This window comes from Mastomys coucha, unplaced genomic scaffold (assembly GCF_008632895.1).
Source record: "Mastomys coucha isolate ucsf_1 unplaced genomic scaffold, UCSF_Mcou_1 pScaffold22, whole genome shotgun sequence".
Taxonomy (NCBI): Eukaryota; Metazoa; Chordata; class Mammalia; order Rodentia; family Muridae; genus Mastomys; species Mastomys coucha.
Genome location: NW_022196905.1, coordinates 123,043,839 through 123,059,872, shown reverse-complemented (window position 1 = coordinate 123,059,872; position 16,034 = coordinate 123,043,839). Strand labels below are relative to the sequence as shown.

The following is a 16,034-nucleotide window of genomic DNA, read 5'->3' as shown; positions in this document are numbered from 1 at the left end:
ACAGCTGAGGGGCTGCCATACCAGTGCCTAGAAAGGATGAGATGACAGAGGACATTTTTGTTTTTATTATTGTCGTTTGTGTGTGTGAACACAGATATGTGCGTGGTCAGAGGCGTCTTTTAGAAATCAGTTCTCTCCTTCACCGTGGGTTCTGGGGGAGGGGTGTCAAACTCAGGTCATCGAGGTTGTATGGTAAGTGCTTTAACCACGGATCCATTTCACTAACCAGACAAAGGACATTTTAGACTAACCAGGATATTCTCCCAAACTTTGCCAGGTCTCCTGTCCTGAGTCACATGGCAAGGAGGGAGGGACAGGTGTCATCCAGGGGATCTCAGTGTCAGTTGAGGGCTCCGCACTGTGATGCTGGGAACGCAGTTGGCCATGACCACTGTAATGAGAATTCTGGAATTTTGGTTTCTTTATTAAAACATGGAAAAGTCTAAGAGCGTGTTTTTGTTTTAATCCCAGGTGTAGGGATGCGGGGCTACTCCCAACTGTCTGCAGCGGCTGACCATGGTTTGCCTCATGTATTTACAGATGTGTGGTATGCCAGCTGCCGATAGTTTCTGTGACTGTGTGACATTTGAAACTCTGGGAGCTTTTCAGAAGGAGCATAAACACGGGGGCCCTGAGAGGCAGGGTGGGTGGCTACTGGTCACTTAGGGCAGTTGGCTGCGGTTTGCTAGTTGCCATGGTCGAAGAAGAAACAAAGAGGAAAGAAATTAGATTCAAGGGTTTTCCTAATTCCTCTCTCTCTAACCTTGTTTTTCTCCTATCTAGTGTTAGGGAGTGAGACAGGGGTGTGGGGAAGATAAAGGCTGGGAAAAAGGAGAATTCACAAAGTAGCAAAGACTGGCTACAGACCACAGCCGACTTGCTGATAGGAACCCCAGAAGCCGTTCTGTTTCACACACTTTCTGCCAGGCTGGCATCTGACCTTGAGCGACTTAGAGATTCTGGACTTGTGTGTCACCCTTTTCCTAGAGCTGAGTCCGTGTGGTCTCCTGTTGGTCTGCCTTCCACCCCACCTCTGGGGTGTAGGGCATGCCACTTGGGGAGACAAAACGTGGGAAGTTTGACTCCATTTATCCCACACCTCTGCCATTGGGTGTTAGGCTTCAGGGAAGCACTGAGTCACCAGTCCGGGGGTGGAGGCAAAGTTGTGGTTCCCTGATATCCAGGCCTCTAGTTGCCACTGAAGACCCACACACAGAAGTCAGGAATGAGGTGACAAGGGTCCACAGGCCCACAATGAGGCTGGAACTGGGGGCTCCCAAACTCTTGGCTTTGCTGAGTAGAATCAGGGGCACTACAGGCTGATGACAGAGTCTAGTCCAGGGCCGGGGGGTGGGGGTTGGGGGTGGAGATGGGGGGAAAAGGGGAGCTCCGGTTAGCTCAGTGATCTCCAGCATTGGCTGACTCTGTGTCTCTACCTCTGTCTCTGTCTCTGTCTCTCTCAATGTAACTTTAAAAATAAAAATAGGAGCTAGACAGATGGCTTGGTGCTTAAGAGCACTTTCTGCTCTTATAGAGGCTTGGAGTTAGATCCTTAGCACACACGTGGCTGCCCAAAATCATCTGTAAGACTAGTTCAGATTGATGCCCTCTTCTGGCCCTCTTGGGTACTGCACTCACATGGTGCACAGCCATACATACCAGCCAAAGACTCACATACATGAAGATTTTAAAATAATATAACGTTTTAAATTTAAATGAACAAAAAATAAAAAGTAATGACTGAGAACTTCCCAACACACCAACCTCAGATGAAGGAAACTTGAATGGAGCATTTACACTTGCATGCATGCACACATGTACACACACACACACACACACACACACACACACACGCACGCACGCACGCACGCACGCACGCACGCAACACACGCATGCACGCACTTATGCTCAGAAAGTCAAACAAGATATGTCAGTAAAATTGTGCAAACCCCAAGTAAACTCTCCTTAAGTCATCAGAGGGTGAGGAAGAGGGTGGGAGAGCCCAGCTTACCCACAAAACATCAAGCATGGAATCACAGGGGATGGCCTTTCAAGTCTGCTCAGAAGGATGGGGGAGGGTAATATTTGAGCACTTCAAAGACATCATCACACCAATGTTGAACTGCAAGATTCTAGCAAAATTGTACTATGAAGAAAAGGAGAATAAAGTCTATCTCAGACAAGTCGAGTGGGGAACCAGCACTCAGCGTGCCTTCCTTCCAGGAAATGGTGAGTTTCTTCAGAAAGAAGAAAACGATTAGATCAGACATAAACCCTAATTAACAGGAGGAACGGAATCCCAGTAGTGGGATACCCAAGAAGAAATGAGAAAAAGTGAGATAAAGCACTGCTTGCTTCCTAATTGAAACAAAACAAAACAAAAACAACAAACAATAACCTAACCATTCAGCTACGACAACTTTGCTACGTCTTACCTTACCCAGTTTTGTCTTACAGTTTTCACTACTTGTGGTCTACCACAGTCCAAAACTATGAAACAAACAACAAACAAATCCCAGATAAATAATTGATTTTTTTAAAACTACATGCCCCTTTGAGGGATGGCCTAAAATCTCGCTCCACATTGTCCTATCTACCTGGAGTGTGGATTTCCCCTCTGCCCATGTCCCCTCTGCTCCTGCCTGTTAGCCTGAAGCATCCTGTATGCTCCCTATCAGTCTAGCACATGCCCCACCATATCCATGACAGACCCATTAGTGTACGGCATCAGCGCTGTTTGTATATGCTTCCTGCCCGTTAGTCTGGCGTGCGCACGGTCTAAGTCCCCTGCTTGCTGGTCTGCCGCACCCATGCTATGCTTCCACCTGCCAATCACTCAGCAGCCTTGGTTGTGAGATCAACAGTTCAACTAATGCTCACCTGGGAGGCTGATGCTGTGTTATGAGGCCCAGCTCGCCAACCTGTTTCTTCTGGCTTCACAGCTGTATGTATCACATCCCAGCCTCCCAGGAAGAAAACCTGATCATCATTCATTAGGAGAGAGAGATCAGAGACATACCTCTTCTGATGTTGATATAGTTGTTCACTTACTACTACTGCTATTCGGTTACTGCTACCTACTATGACTGTGACTTACAACCCATTGACCAATGGGTGACCACAATTCAGCAGGCGGGACCTACAGTAAAGTGAGGCTGGTGGAATCAAACGTCTGCCAAGCTGCACATCAGCCAAACCCTCAAGTATGAACCCAAACCCCACTCGACCACCAACAGCTAATTTTAGCGGCATAAAGAAGCAGGATGTTGCAGCCAATGAGGAAATGCATTTAGAAGGATTGTCTATATTGTGCACCAGTCAGCCTAGGAGGACCCAAGCCAAACAGTCCCCTCCCTGTGTTATCCCCTTCCTCCCCAAGCCTGCAGTTTGCCCTGGAGTGCTCACTCCCACCCCTGGGCTACAGACCCTTGGGCTGGAAGATACTGCATATACAGTAAGTGATTAAACTTTGGAGATGCCATCCAGTTCAGGTTCCATAAACCACAGACCGTGAAGCTCAAGACTCTAGTTAAGGACATTGAGAGTTTATTTCATCAAAATCACAACATGTCCTCACTATAGCAGCGACTCATCATCATCCCTCTGTAAAAGACGCGCACACACCATTCTTCCTAATTTATGTAGGGCCAAATTATACATAGATAACAAATGATTGCAGAAGCCAGAGTCGGGAGCCTATAAATAAACCACACGCTTTCACTCACTGGAGATGGGAAGCTGAGACAGGTTTTGCTCTTGACTTCCCTTGATATATCAGCTACATACGAGTGAGTATTACAAAAAAGCCAGAAACTGAGAATCCCACTGGGAAGAAAGGACTGGCCTGGTCTGCCTTGCCTTTGTGGGAGCCCAGCATGCACGGGAGGGATACAGTGTTCTCACTACTAGGAGCTCAGCAGAGCAGGTCGGACCCTGGGTCACCGGTGTTTGGTTTGAGGAAGGGTGAGATGCTGAGCAGAGACCACCTACATTCTATAGACAGGATGTATTGCCAGATACAGAGTCTCAGCATGGCCTCAGCCTGCATGGGCCAAAGGGGCTGCGGGAGGGTCTGTCACAGGGTCCCATTTGGCTGGTAGATTTAAGTCTTGGCTTAGCCAGAACAAAGTCTGGTCTTATAGCCTTGAGGCTTCTGGATGCCTGTAGGAGGTTGTCACTTAGGGGCTGGGGTGTGGCTCAGTGTGGAGTGCTTGTTTGGCCATGCCAGGCCTTGGCTCTACTTCATTACAGTGGAGAAAAGAACAGAGAACATTTAAGCTGAAAAGATCGATAGAACTGAGCGGAAACATATTCTAAAGCCAAGTAAGGTGTGGGCATAAGAAGGGGCCCAAGGATGTTAGGGATCTCATGGGAAGTGAGAGTTTTTCCAGTATCGGGGCCAGACTGGCCATCCGGACTGTGCATGTCACAGACACTTAGGTTCCTGTCACACTGGTTGGCCCTTCACAGCCTGCTCCTTGATTCTCTGGGATCCCCGCCTCCATGAGGACCTTGTTCACAAACTGTTGTCACAATGACTGTACTTCCCAGGGCTAAGTCTGTTTCTGTCCACTCGCACCAAACCAAAAGCCTACCGTGGCCATCCTGACCAGCAGTAGAGACTTGGTGTGGGAAGAAATCAGCCTCTGCAATGTGGCCGGTCTGGTGTGTCACATGAGGGACATCCACTGTCTAAGCTGTCTGATGCTTGTTGGCTCTTACACGGAAGAGGCATGTCTAAGTAAAGAGAAAGCAGACCCTAGGGGTAGCTACACTCCCAGAGAGCCAGGAGATGCAGGTGCAGGGGGGATACTCAGCAGGGGACTTCAGCCCCTAAGGAGGTCATGGACAGTAGAGAGGCTCGTGTTTGAAAAGGACATTCTGAGGTGGACTCTAGGTCCATCCAGGAACAGCTTGCAGGGAATAGACTGCATCGGTTCCCATGAAGTGGCTCCTTTAGGCTGTCTTCACAAAGCTCCATACAAGGGATAGTGGATGACTCCAAACAGGCAAAGGCAGAGAGCCCAGAGCTGGCTGTACAGCTAGGGTGGGCGGTGGCTCAGTTAGTGTCTCCTTATGTGAAGATGTACATTCCAATTGGTGCTGCCTTCATTCCCCCCTGTGGCTGGGCTACCACCTCTGCCGACCCTCCGGAGAACCATAAGACTGTTGAGTACCCCTCAGGACTCTGAGTCTCCTTCAAGGCTAAGGCTGTGTCCTCTGGTAGCCCCGTCTTTACATGTCACTGAACGCAGCCTTGTTGGAACGGTGCTCTGTGCACATGATAACAAGGGAGGTCCGGACTTAGTGGTCAGCATGGGCGACTCTGTACTCTGGTGTCCACAGAGGACCTAAGTGCCTACCACGCCAGGGAAAGAGAGCCACATCATCAGTGGTCACACCACCCCGAGTCTACTTGCAGTACCAGGCAGGACATTCTGCACAGTCATAGGTAGGGGCCGTTATCCCAGGCCAAGGCATCAAGGAGGAGAGGGACCCACGATGGAGGCAGGGTATACATTTTTTTTTCTCTGCTTCAGGGAAGGCACTTCTTTTGAATGGTGGCCGCCCAGTTCACACGGTGGATAGGTCGACACGGTGGGCAGAATGGCTGCTCTTGTCCCATGGGCTTAGCTTTGTAGATGCTGTGCCTGGCCGGGTCCCATTGACCTACAAACCATAGAAAGAGGTATGAAGATAGTTTCAAGAGGTAGAACTCATTCCATGAAATGTAAACAGCTTTGGGATCTCAGGAAATATGAGGATGGGGGACAGGGGGACTTCTGAGACACAAGGTTCTCAACACCCAGAGTCCGGGCCAGAGCACCCTGGGAAGGTCCCTGCCCCACCAAGCCCAGATTCTTGGCATCTCACCAGTCAGGCACGTTCTCTTCATAGAAGATGCCATGCCAGGAACTTCTGGGACTGTTCCACAAAGCTATGTCTCATCTTTGCTCTCATGAGTTTATTCCCATGAAGGGACAGACAATGGCCACTAGGCAAATGGCTGCAGTGGGAGTTTGACCATGAGTCAATGACGCTTTGGCCTAGTGTCATCAAGGAAGGAAATGCTAGACCAGTGGTTCTCAACCTGTGGGTCCTGACCCCCGGAGGTTGCACATCAGATATCCTGCATACTAGATATTTGTATTATGATTCATAACAGTCGCAAAATTACAGTTTATGAAGTAGCAATGAAAATAATTTTATGGTTAGGGGTCACCACAGCATGAAGCATTAGACAGTATTAGAAAGGTTGGGAACCACTGCTCTAGAGCAGGTGTTAATAGATGGCAGATAAGTGGATTATATGGAATGTGAGGCCCTTGCAGGGGCTTGGAGAGGAGGGAGCGGTGGGCACAGAGCTGTATTTAAACATGGCTTGCAGCAGCATACACCCTCCGTTAAACAGAGGCTGTGTCCACCTGCAAAGCAGGCTTGTCGCCAGGTTGAGGGCCAGCATGGCTGGTCCTGGTGACAGGCACACCAACCAGAGCCCTGAAGATGGTGAGAGGAAGGAGGGAGGCATTTGGAAGATGTTAGTGAAGCAAAGGGAAGGGACTCAAGGGTCTAATCTGACTCACAGTGTCCGAACTGAACGGCTTCGTGGTCGCGGTACGGGCAGAGCTGCTCGTGAGGGACCAGACCTTGGTCTTGTGCTTGAAGGCAGCTCTCACCTTCAAAGGCAGAAGGAGAAGCCTTAGAGGGACCTCCAGAAGTTGAAATATCAAACCCTGAGGGGTCACTGCCAATGGTCTCTAGAGGCTTGCTGTGACATGCGTCCCAAGCATACAACGTAAGGGCAGGGGCATCAACGTTGGTACCCAATGCCAACATCTGGTTCCTACGCAGAGCCTGACAAGGGTTATATTACCCTAAGACAATGCGACCACCCTTCTCTCTGTGCCCTTACAGAAGTGAAAAGCTACTTGGAGCTGTCAGGGGGTGGAGGGATGGACATACCTCTGAGTTCAGGAGACAGTGAAAGAGAAAGATGAAAAGGCCCTGGGAAGGAAGAGGGGAGATAGCATCAGAGCCACACATGGACACAAGGGCCCCCCCATCACAGAAGCCTGAGGTTGGCATGGGCACAGCTCACTGTGGGGGAGGAGGCAGGCTTGGGGTGACCCCAGAGCCTGAGATCAGCAGCCCCAGGGAAGGGGAATTTCCAGATGACTCCATTCGGGGAAGGACAAAGAGCCTAATGATCTCCCCAATTTCCAAGCAGAGGGGACTAGACTCCCTCTTAACCCAGCTGGGATGATGGGAGTCGACGGTGCCCCATGCCTACAGCTGTCCTGTGCCTGTTGGCCTACGGGCTTTTCTTACCTGTAAAGAGTTGAGTATAGCAAACATGTATTGGAAGACAAGGGCCCGGTCACTGACGGCAAGCACCCCAAACACCCATGAGGTCCCCAGGATGGGGAGCAGCACCGCCACAGCCTTGGCTGTCAACCTGGAACAGAGACAGTGTCCTTCATGTAGGCAGTGGGCAGGCAGACCAAGGTCAGGAGGACCTAAGGGTGCTGGGTCTGCTGTGAGATGAAATGGCTCAGTGGGGAACAAGACTGGCTTGTCTGGGGGGGTACCTGAGGGTATAGTGGGCAGTGGGTCCCTCAGCCGATCGGTTGACAGCAACCTGCTATCCCAGGGTACACTTATCTCTGAAGCCCCACAGAGCCCAAACAGGGCCAGCACTTGGTGGCTCCTCTGCAGAGGGAGCTAGGTGGTGAAGACGACTCCCGGCTGAGCTCTGAGAGAGGCGGTGGGTGGAAGAGCGTGGTGGAAGTCTAAGAGTCTTGGGCATAGTGCCAACCTTGGTAGTATAGCTGCCAGGCTACGATGGGAGCAAAGGCCTAGGCTGGGTATGAGAGCTGGTGACAGACTGGCGACCCTGACCTCCGAAGGCCATAGGTCTGAGGATAGAGTGAGGAGGAACAGGCCCCATCATGGTCAGGCTACATTGAGTGGAGGACAAGCCCAGGCCCCCCACCACCCCTCAGACAGAAGATGAACAGAAATGCCCTTGGCCCCCATGAACTTACTTCCTCATCCAGGCACAGCCTAGAAGGTTCCAGGGGCAGAAAAAGCCCAAGAGAGGTGATTCCACTTGTCAAGTTAATTTATGGTGTTTAGAGTAATTATCTCATTGATTTGTTGTGGCTTGTGTATAGTTTTTGCTTCATTTTTAAAGTCACAGGAGGCCAGCAGCCTGACATCCTAGCTGTCTCCACAAGAGCTCCCAAATCACCTGGGAGAGGGCTCTCAGCCTTGATCCTCAGGGTTCAAGGTGCTTACACTTCTCTACGGTCCAGGACAGCTGTGAATCTTTGGATTCTTGAATCTCATGAGTGAATCCCACCCCGTTAGGCACAAGGCCTGGCCACTGTCACCATCGTCCCAACCTCTATACAAGAAGGAAGACACTCTGGCCACTGCTGCTCTGCCTCTAGCAGGGGAGTGTGGATTTGGGCATGAAGCCCATACAGAGGAGGAGAGGCCCAAAATGGGACCTGAGCCCAGGAGACGGTATCTCTATGAATGGGGTCTTCTACCAGGATCAGGACTTTGTGGTCGCTGTGTCTCCCTCTGCCACATCCAATTGGTATAAGTTTTTCTGACATTTGCCATTGGCTGGTCCCAGTGGATAAACATCAGGAATCCAAGCAGGCTTGGGTAGCATGTAAGTCCCGTGGGGTACGGGGTGCTTCCAGAGACACCTCCTCCCTTAGTGGCAGCCCAGCATGCATGGAACACTGCTTGCTGGGATTTTCCCTCACGAGGTATCCCTTGGGGGAGCGGGGGTTCTACTACTCCCTTTCTGCTGTGAAGGATGCCAAGGGTAGAGGGGCCCATTGCTGCAGAAACTAGGAATCAGATCGTCCTATCTGGAGTCTCCAGCTCACCTCCTCCCAGCTGTCTCTGATTCTGGATGATGTCCCAGGAGGGTATCTAGCCCCCACAGCTGCCCTGGGACCTTGCATCACCAAGGTAAGTCACAGAATAAGGACCCGAACCAAAGGCTGTCCATGTAGGCCTTGAGGATGCAGAGCCAGCCGAAGACTCAGGTGCTAGCTCTGGGGAGCAACAACTGTTTGTCCCGCTTGAAGCCTTCAGTAGGCCCCACGGGATATGAGCAGTTGGGCTCAACTCACTTGAAGGCACTGGGGTCCCCGTGTATCTTGTAGCTATCGGTGCTGATGTGGGAGATGACCCTCGTCACAGCAACCAGGATAACAATGTTGACCTGCAAGGGGCGGGGAGAGAGAGGGAGACAGTAAGGAGCCAGAGCTATCCACAGGATACTGGAACCTGCCCCACAGCAGTAACTCCTTAGCCAGCAGGGAACACAGAGGGAACAAATTCAAGACAAGTCTTCGGGCTTTGAGCAGGACAGATACCACCTAAGTCTGCCCCACTGTATGCTCCTGAGTGAAGACAGACAAGGCAGAGAGGACTCAGTTCTCATCCCACCAGCATGGGAGCAAGAAGAATGAGTGTGACCTTTAGGGTCAGATAAACCAGCTCAAAGCTCAGTTCCTGTTTGCTCACTCCGTTTGACCCTGGATACCTCTGTGGGTCCTGGGAGTCTCTGCTTCCCACTGGATGAGAAAGGCCAGCTGCTGCAAACCAACCAGGCAAAGAGCAGATGCCCCCTTTGTCCAGTCCACATGTGGCAGCCAGCTCTCATCGCCCACACGTGTGGTGTTTGAAAGCCGTATTCGGTGCTATCTGTGCCCAGCCTTGCCCCTGCTCCTGGGTAGGAACCTGCTGGGTGGCTCCCATGCTAAGTCAGCACTCCCGAGACTCAGGCTCTTACCCAGCTCCTCTCTTACCTAGCAACTCTCCTGGATCCTAAATATTAAGGGACAAGGTGGGACTAGCATGGGGAATGACCTCTCCCCCAGTCTCTCTCTGCTTGAGGGGACCCACGGGGGTGTGTGTGTGTAAGGAGGAGGAGGTATGTGTGGCCAGAGCCTATTCCCTTAAGTGTTAAAATCATCATGATTCTCATGAAGCCAGCTACAGGCTCACGACCTCAGAACTGACAGTCATCACCATCAGGTCTTACAGAGAGGTTGCTGGCCTTGTAAGCAGCCAGACCTGGCAATACTAGAGAGGCTGGCACTCGTGACCTCCAACTCCGCAGCCCTGTGGCAACGTGCCTGCATTAATAGCTTAGGTGGATGAGTCCCAGGCCATTCCGAGGACCCCACCCCTACCCAGCATAGAATGCTTGATTTGGGGGGAATGTGAGATGCTCTCCCCTCTCGGGTTCCAGCTGGTACTTTTCCACTCCAGCCCTTTCCCTCTGCCTCCTCCCAGCTCCCATCAGTCATCCAGAGCCTTTTGTTAAAGGTTTTCAGATGAGACAATTCTGGGTCTGTGCTATGCTGTTCCCAGTGAGGAAAAAAAGAAAAAGAAAAAAAGAAAGAATTAAAAAAAAAAAAGCGAGGTGCCGAGGCGCTGTGGGTACCTCGCCTGTCCTGTCTAGACTCTTGCTTATACTACCACCAGACATGAACAAAAGCTTAACCATCACCTTCCCTCTGTGCCTGTTGCCCTGGGTAACAACAAAGTCTCCCAAGGTCAGAGAAGATGGGAGAGGTTAATGCATAGCCAGCAAGCACAGTGTCATGCAGTGTCCAGTAATTCGGCTGCCCTCCAGCCTTCCTACAACAGATGACAGTAGCCAGAAAACTGCATTTGACAGGAGCAAGGAGAGACTGTGGGGGCGATGGGTCACTGGCTTTTAGACTTCATTATATTCGTACTTGGACAAGTTATTCAGGGTGACCGATTCCAAGGGCGGGGGTGTCACTCTCAGACCACCACCATTAACACCTGAGAGCATCCTGCTATCTTCAGTCATGGTCCCCCCCAGGCTGTGTGCGCCATATCCCACAGAGCACCCTCTGTGCCATCAAGGGAGAGTAGAGAGCTAGCAGTTTCAGGTCACAAAGTCACAGACCCTTCTGGCCCACCTGCCATGCCTTTTCATTTGTATACCTTTGGTTCATTTCCAGAGTGCTGGAGTTTTAGCAACACAATTCTTCTTGCCTTTCCCCTGATTTGGGGGGCAGAGTGAACCACCTTCCCGCTGGCAAAGCCTGCTGGCTGATGGTTACAGACAAGTGGTTATGCACCAGTGGATTATAAATGTAGACCCTGGGGCTCTGTAGGTCACCCCTATGACACGTCCCTGGTCATTCTGCCTGACTAAAGCCTTGAGATCTGTCTTAGTCAGGGTTTCTATTCCCTGAACAAACATCATGACCAAGAAGCAAGTTGGGGAGGAAAGGGTTTATTTAGCTTACACTTCCACATTGCTGTTCATCACCAAGGAAGTCAGGACTGGAACTCAAGCAGGTCAGGAAGCAGGAGCTGATGCAGAAGCCATGGAGGGATGTTCCTTACTGGCTTGCCTCCCCTGGCTTGCTCAGCCTGCTCTCTTATAGAGCCCAAGACTTCCAGCCCAGGGATGGCACCACCCACAAGGGGCCCTTCCCCCTTGATCACTAATTGAGAAAATGCCCCACATCTGGATCTCATGGAGGCATTTCCCCAACTGAAACTCCCTTCTCTGTGATAACTCCAGCCTGTGTCAAGTTGACACACAAAACCAGCCAGTACAAGGTCCTAATGTCTCAGGAGGAGACACTACAGTTGGAGGTGCCCAATCTATAGAAAAATCATGGTGATGGAAAAGCTAGTACCAAGCTTGCTCTTCCCTTTGGGAGAGTTCACATTGGGGGACAGAGCAGTAGACACAGGCAAAGACTGTTCATATATTCCGATTCTTTTTTCATATATATTCCTAAGATTTCTTCTCAACCATGTCTGTTAACAAATTTAAAAATGAAATTGCCTAACTACTTTTTAATTTGGAGCAATTAAAAATTAAAAGGAAAATTACCTGAAACTCATTTTTTTTGGTGAACATGTCAACAGCATCCCTGGGGGGGGAGGTCACAAAGCTAGGTTCTTGTACTGGCTGGTTTTGTGTGTCAACTTGACACAGGCTGGAGTTATCACAGGGAAGGGAGCTTCAGTTGGAGAAATGCCTCCATGAGATCCAGATGTGGGGCATTTTCTCAATTAGTGGTCAAGGGGGTAGGGCCCCTTGTGGGTGGTGCCATCCCTGTGCCATCCCTGGGCTGGAAGTCTTGGGCTCTATAAGAGAGCAGGCTGAGCAAGCCAGGGGAGGCAAGCCAGTAAGGAACATCCCTCCATGGCTTCTGCATCAGCTCCTGCTTCCTGACCTGCTTGAGTTCCAGTCCTGACTTCCTTGGTGATGAACAGCAATGTGGAAGTGTAAGCTAAATAAACCCTTTCCTCCCCAACTTGCTTCTTGGTCATGATGTTTGTGCAGGAATAGAAACCCTGACTAAGACAGTTCTATTGACTCAGGGACGGTGATGGGCCTCGGAGAGAGCCAGTGGGATTCTGCCTTGGTGAGAGAGTCTGAGAACCTTGTGTGAGGTCAGAGATCACACTACCCAGCTCCTCGTGTGAGCCTACAGGTTACATCATGATGAGCAAGTCACATGATTCAAGGTCACAGCACCACCTCTGGACACTGGGTTTTGTTTCAGCCCTCAACAGAGCCAGGGTGTCTGGTTTCATCTGGAGACTTAGGATCTGGTTCATCATATCAGTATTGACTTATCTACTTGTCTGTGGTTTTGTATCTGTTACAGTGCAGAGACCGTCCTGTGAGCAGTGGCATCGAGAGTGGGCAGTCTTGAACCTGTGTAGTGAGACAGGAGCCAGTAGCTTTCCAACCACGTAATCTAGAATACAAAGCAGAGTGGGGCCTGGCTGGCCCCTTGGCTGTACTCTGCTCACTCTGGCCCACATTCTAGCAGAACTGGAAAGGCCTGGCTTGGTAGGGAAGCTGTGTGAGGTGACTGTCAGGGACTTGGCCTTGATTGGCAGGACCTGTCAGGATGGGAACAAGCTACTAGGAGCAAACACCAGAGAGACAATGCCAAGCTGTGTTTCAGAAGAGAAGAATAGAACTGTACACCAGACATTCAAAATAGAGCCCACAGGCCAGGATGATCCAGGAAAAGATCATGGTGACTTCTGAGGAGGAAGGAGAAAGAAGGTGACGCCTCTGGGATTGGACCAGGCTCTGCAGCTCAACTCAGGGCCATCTAGGAGATTGGGGGAGGGGGGGAACCAGGAATGTTCATAAGCATTTTACATGGAAAAATTATCCACATCTGCATATATACACAGACATTATATGTATATTTATATGTATATGTATGTGTATATGTATATGTACATGTGTATATGTGTATGTGTATATATGTATATGGTCCCTAGTGGTATATATCTATGTCCTACTATCCTAGTGATTGCCTGGAAAGTCTATGTATAGCCTTGCATGTGGCTGTTGACTTATGTGCCTGTAGTTTTATGTAGCTATGAATCTATGGGTCTATAGTTCTATACAGCATTGATCTATGTACCTATATCTCTGGCTATAACGTGTTTATGTACCTGTAACTCTGTGTAGCCACGGATCTGTGTACCCATAGTTCTTTAAATCTGTGGATCTATGGGCCTGTAGCTTCAAGAATTTGTAGATCTGTGGGCCTGTAGCTCTGTGTCTGTATTTGTGGACTTTTACCTGTAGTTCTGTGTATCAACATATGTATGGACCTGCAGCTCTGTGAATCTGTAGATCTATGGGCCTGTAGCTTTGTGGATCTGTGGATCTATGGGTCTATAGCTCTGTATAGCCCTGTGTACAGGATCTATGCCTGTATATCTCTGTGTATGGCCTTATGGATCTATGGGCCTATAGCTCTGCATCTATAGCTACATATTCATGTATCTATACCTGGCTTCTCAGGGAAGACAAGGGCTTTGAAAACCTAGAATCTCTTCTCTTTCTCCAACCTCCTGGAGCCATTGTCCTCCTTCTCTGGTTGGGACAGGCTGCAATATCCTGTAGGGAAACTGGGCTATGCCACCAGATAGAGGAACTGGTAAGGTTGGGTGGGTTCAGACCCTGGAAATGTCAAGAGACTTGAGATCGTCAGGAGTCAGGCCACTCCCTATCTATTTCCATACCTGATCTAAAACAGGGAACCATGGGACCTCACTGAGGTGACCAAGGCAATCAGTCACTTACCATAAACACCTGATAATGAGGTATCTAGCTAGGCCCTGAGCGGTCAGGGTCAGCTTCCCTTCCTGGGTGTCCCTCTCTGCAAAAGGTATTTAATCCCCGGTTCACCCTGAGTAAGATGTATGTATTCACATTCATCATCAAATAAACCAGTCTGAACAAGCAAGGGTCATCTCCTCACTAAAGATCATCATGGGGAAGAACCTTGTCTTAGAGGGTCGTGTCTAAATCTCCCTGGGAAGGGCCTTCTCCGACTCTCAGCACTTCAGAATAAGACCAGTTCCACCTATTCTAGGCTAGGCCTTTGCCCCCTCCACCCTGCACGCAGATGCCTGGAGAGCAAGGTAGACCCGCAGACCCCAGGTTTATACCTATGGCACTCGGGTGCCCAGAGAGGAGACCAGAAACCACCGTGGATTCCCCAGATCAGACTTTGCCCTGACTTCTCCTGGCAGAGTGCAGGTGGCACTCGGAGCTCCTCCAGCGGAGAAGCAGGGTACTGTATGACAATACCTATTCTCCTCCTGAAGTCTCTTGTCATGGTTGGGGGCATCAGTGTTGAGGTTCCTTGGGTTGACTTGTGTTCCTTTGTGACCAAACTTCTATCCCATCATGTTATAGTATCACTGCATGTTGAGGTGAGGGCATTGAGAGAAGTGATGTATTATAAACTGAGGCCATCTGTATGGGTTGAACTCAAACAGCTACGGCCTCCCACGGGCCAGTGGCCAAGGAGAGAGGAGACCAGGGGGGCCAACCTGCTGAGCCTTTGATTTCAGATATCTGGCCTCTGTGACAGTGAGAGAATAATGTTCTTCATTCAAGCCCCTGCTCTGTGGTTCAAGAGCAGGGGCTTGAGCCCCTTGCAACCTTGTAACCTTGCAAGAGCTTGAGCAAGGGTTAAGGCCTTGTGAAACTGCTGCTCTATTGGATAGGGCTACATTTAGCATCATCAAATTGGATGGGGGTGGGTCCCTGATGCTGAAGTACTTGGGCCTGCTTTTCTGGTTAGCTCAAAGCCTAGAAAACCCACAGGGGCCCATTACTGCCCACAACCTCCTGAGCCTTTAGGCCAGCCCTCTCTAGTACAAGTGAAGCCAATATTCTGACAGAAGCACCCCACTTTCTAAAAACGGCTTTACTTGAAAAGCTTGCAAGCCAGCTGGGCATAGTGACGGCATGCCTTTAATCTCAGTTCTTGGGAGGCAGAGAAGGGTGGATCTCTGAGTTTGAGAGCAGCCTAATCTACAGAGCGAGTTCCCAGGGTTGCACAGAGAAATCCTGTCTGGACTTGAGAGGTGGTTGCAAGGAATCTGAGATCGGTCCCAGCATCTGCTTCGGGTGCCTGAAAACTGTCTGTAATCTGGAGGATCCAACAGCTTTTATCCCCCCTGGGCACACATACGCAAAATTATATATATATATATTATATATATATATATATTTTAAAGTGAATCTTTAAACCCGTGGAGGTTTTTTAGATGCAGACAAAGTCTAAGCATGGGGCAGCCATCCCCCACGGCTCCCCAGGGAGCCGCCATTCAAGAGTATCCGCCCCACATTTTCTCTGCCATTTCCCTCTTGCAGGAGAATAAGTGCCCACAGAGAGCTTTTACCCAAATGGGGTCAGGCCATGCTTGACATCCAAAACTTGCTTCCTTCATTTGGAAGTAAGGGGGAGCACTCCCCGGGTGAATGAGGGCACAGCTCAGGAGGATACAAATCCCACCACCATCTTCTGAGGTGGGGGGGCACAAAGGGCCATCCCATCTCTATACCAGGACCCAGCCGGAGGCCTGGCAGTCAGCAGAACCAGCTACACAGCTACGACATGCCCCCCCAGCCCCCTCCCCCAGCCACCCCCTGCACATTTGGAATTAGCCAACTC

The 16,034-nt window shown here is 50.2% G+C and overlaps 1 protein-coding gene across 2 annotated transcripts in view; it reads right to left on the bottom strand.

The window, feature by feature from the left end:
- Positions 1-3,529: 3,529 nt before the first annotated feature.
- Positions 3,530-16,034, bottom strand: part of Adgrd1 (adhesion G protein-coupled receptor D1) — a 117,006-nt gene continuing 104,501 nt past the window's right edge. For both annotated transcript variants that reach the window (XM_031338066.1, XM_031338067.1), the window contains 5 exons: positions 9,156-9,247; positions 7,330-7,456; positions 6,964-7,005; positions 6,585-6,677; positions 3,530-5,670 (listed from right to left, as the gene is read on the bottom strand). In XM_031338066.1, the coding sequence (XP_031193926.1) occupies positions 5,575-5,670; positions 6,585-6,677; positions 6,964-7,005; positions 7,330-7,456; positions 9,156-9,247 (450 nt within the window). In that variant the 3' untranslated portion in view covers positions 3,530-5,574. The remainder of the gene's footprint in view (positions 5,671-6,584; positions 6,678-6,963; positions 7,006-7,329; positions 7,457-9,155; positions 9,248-16,034) is intronic.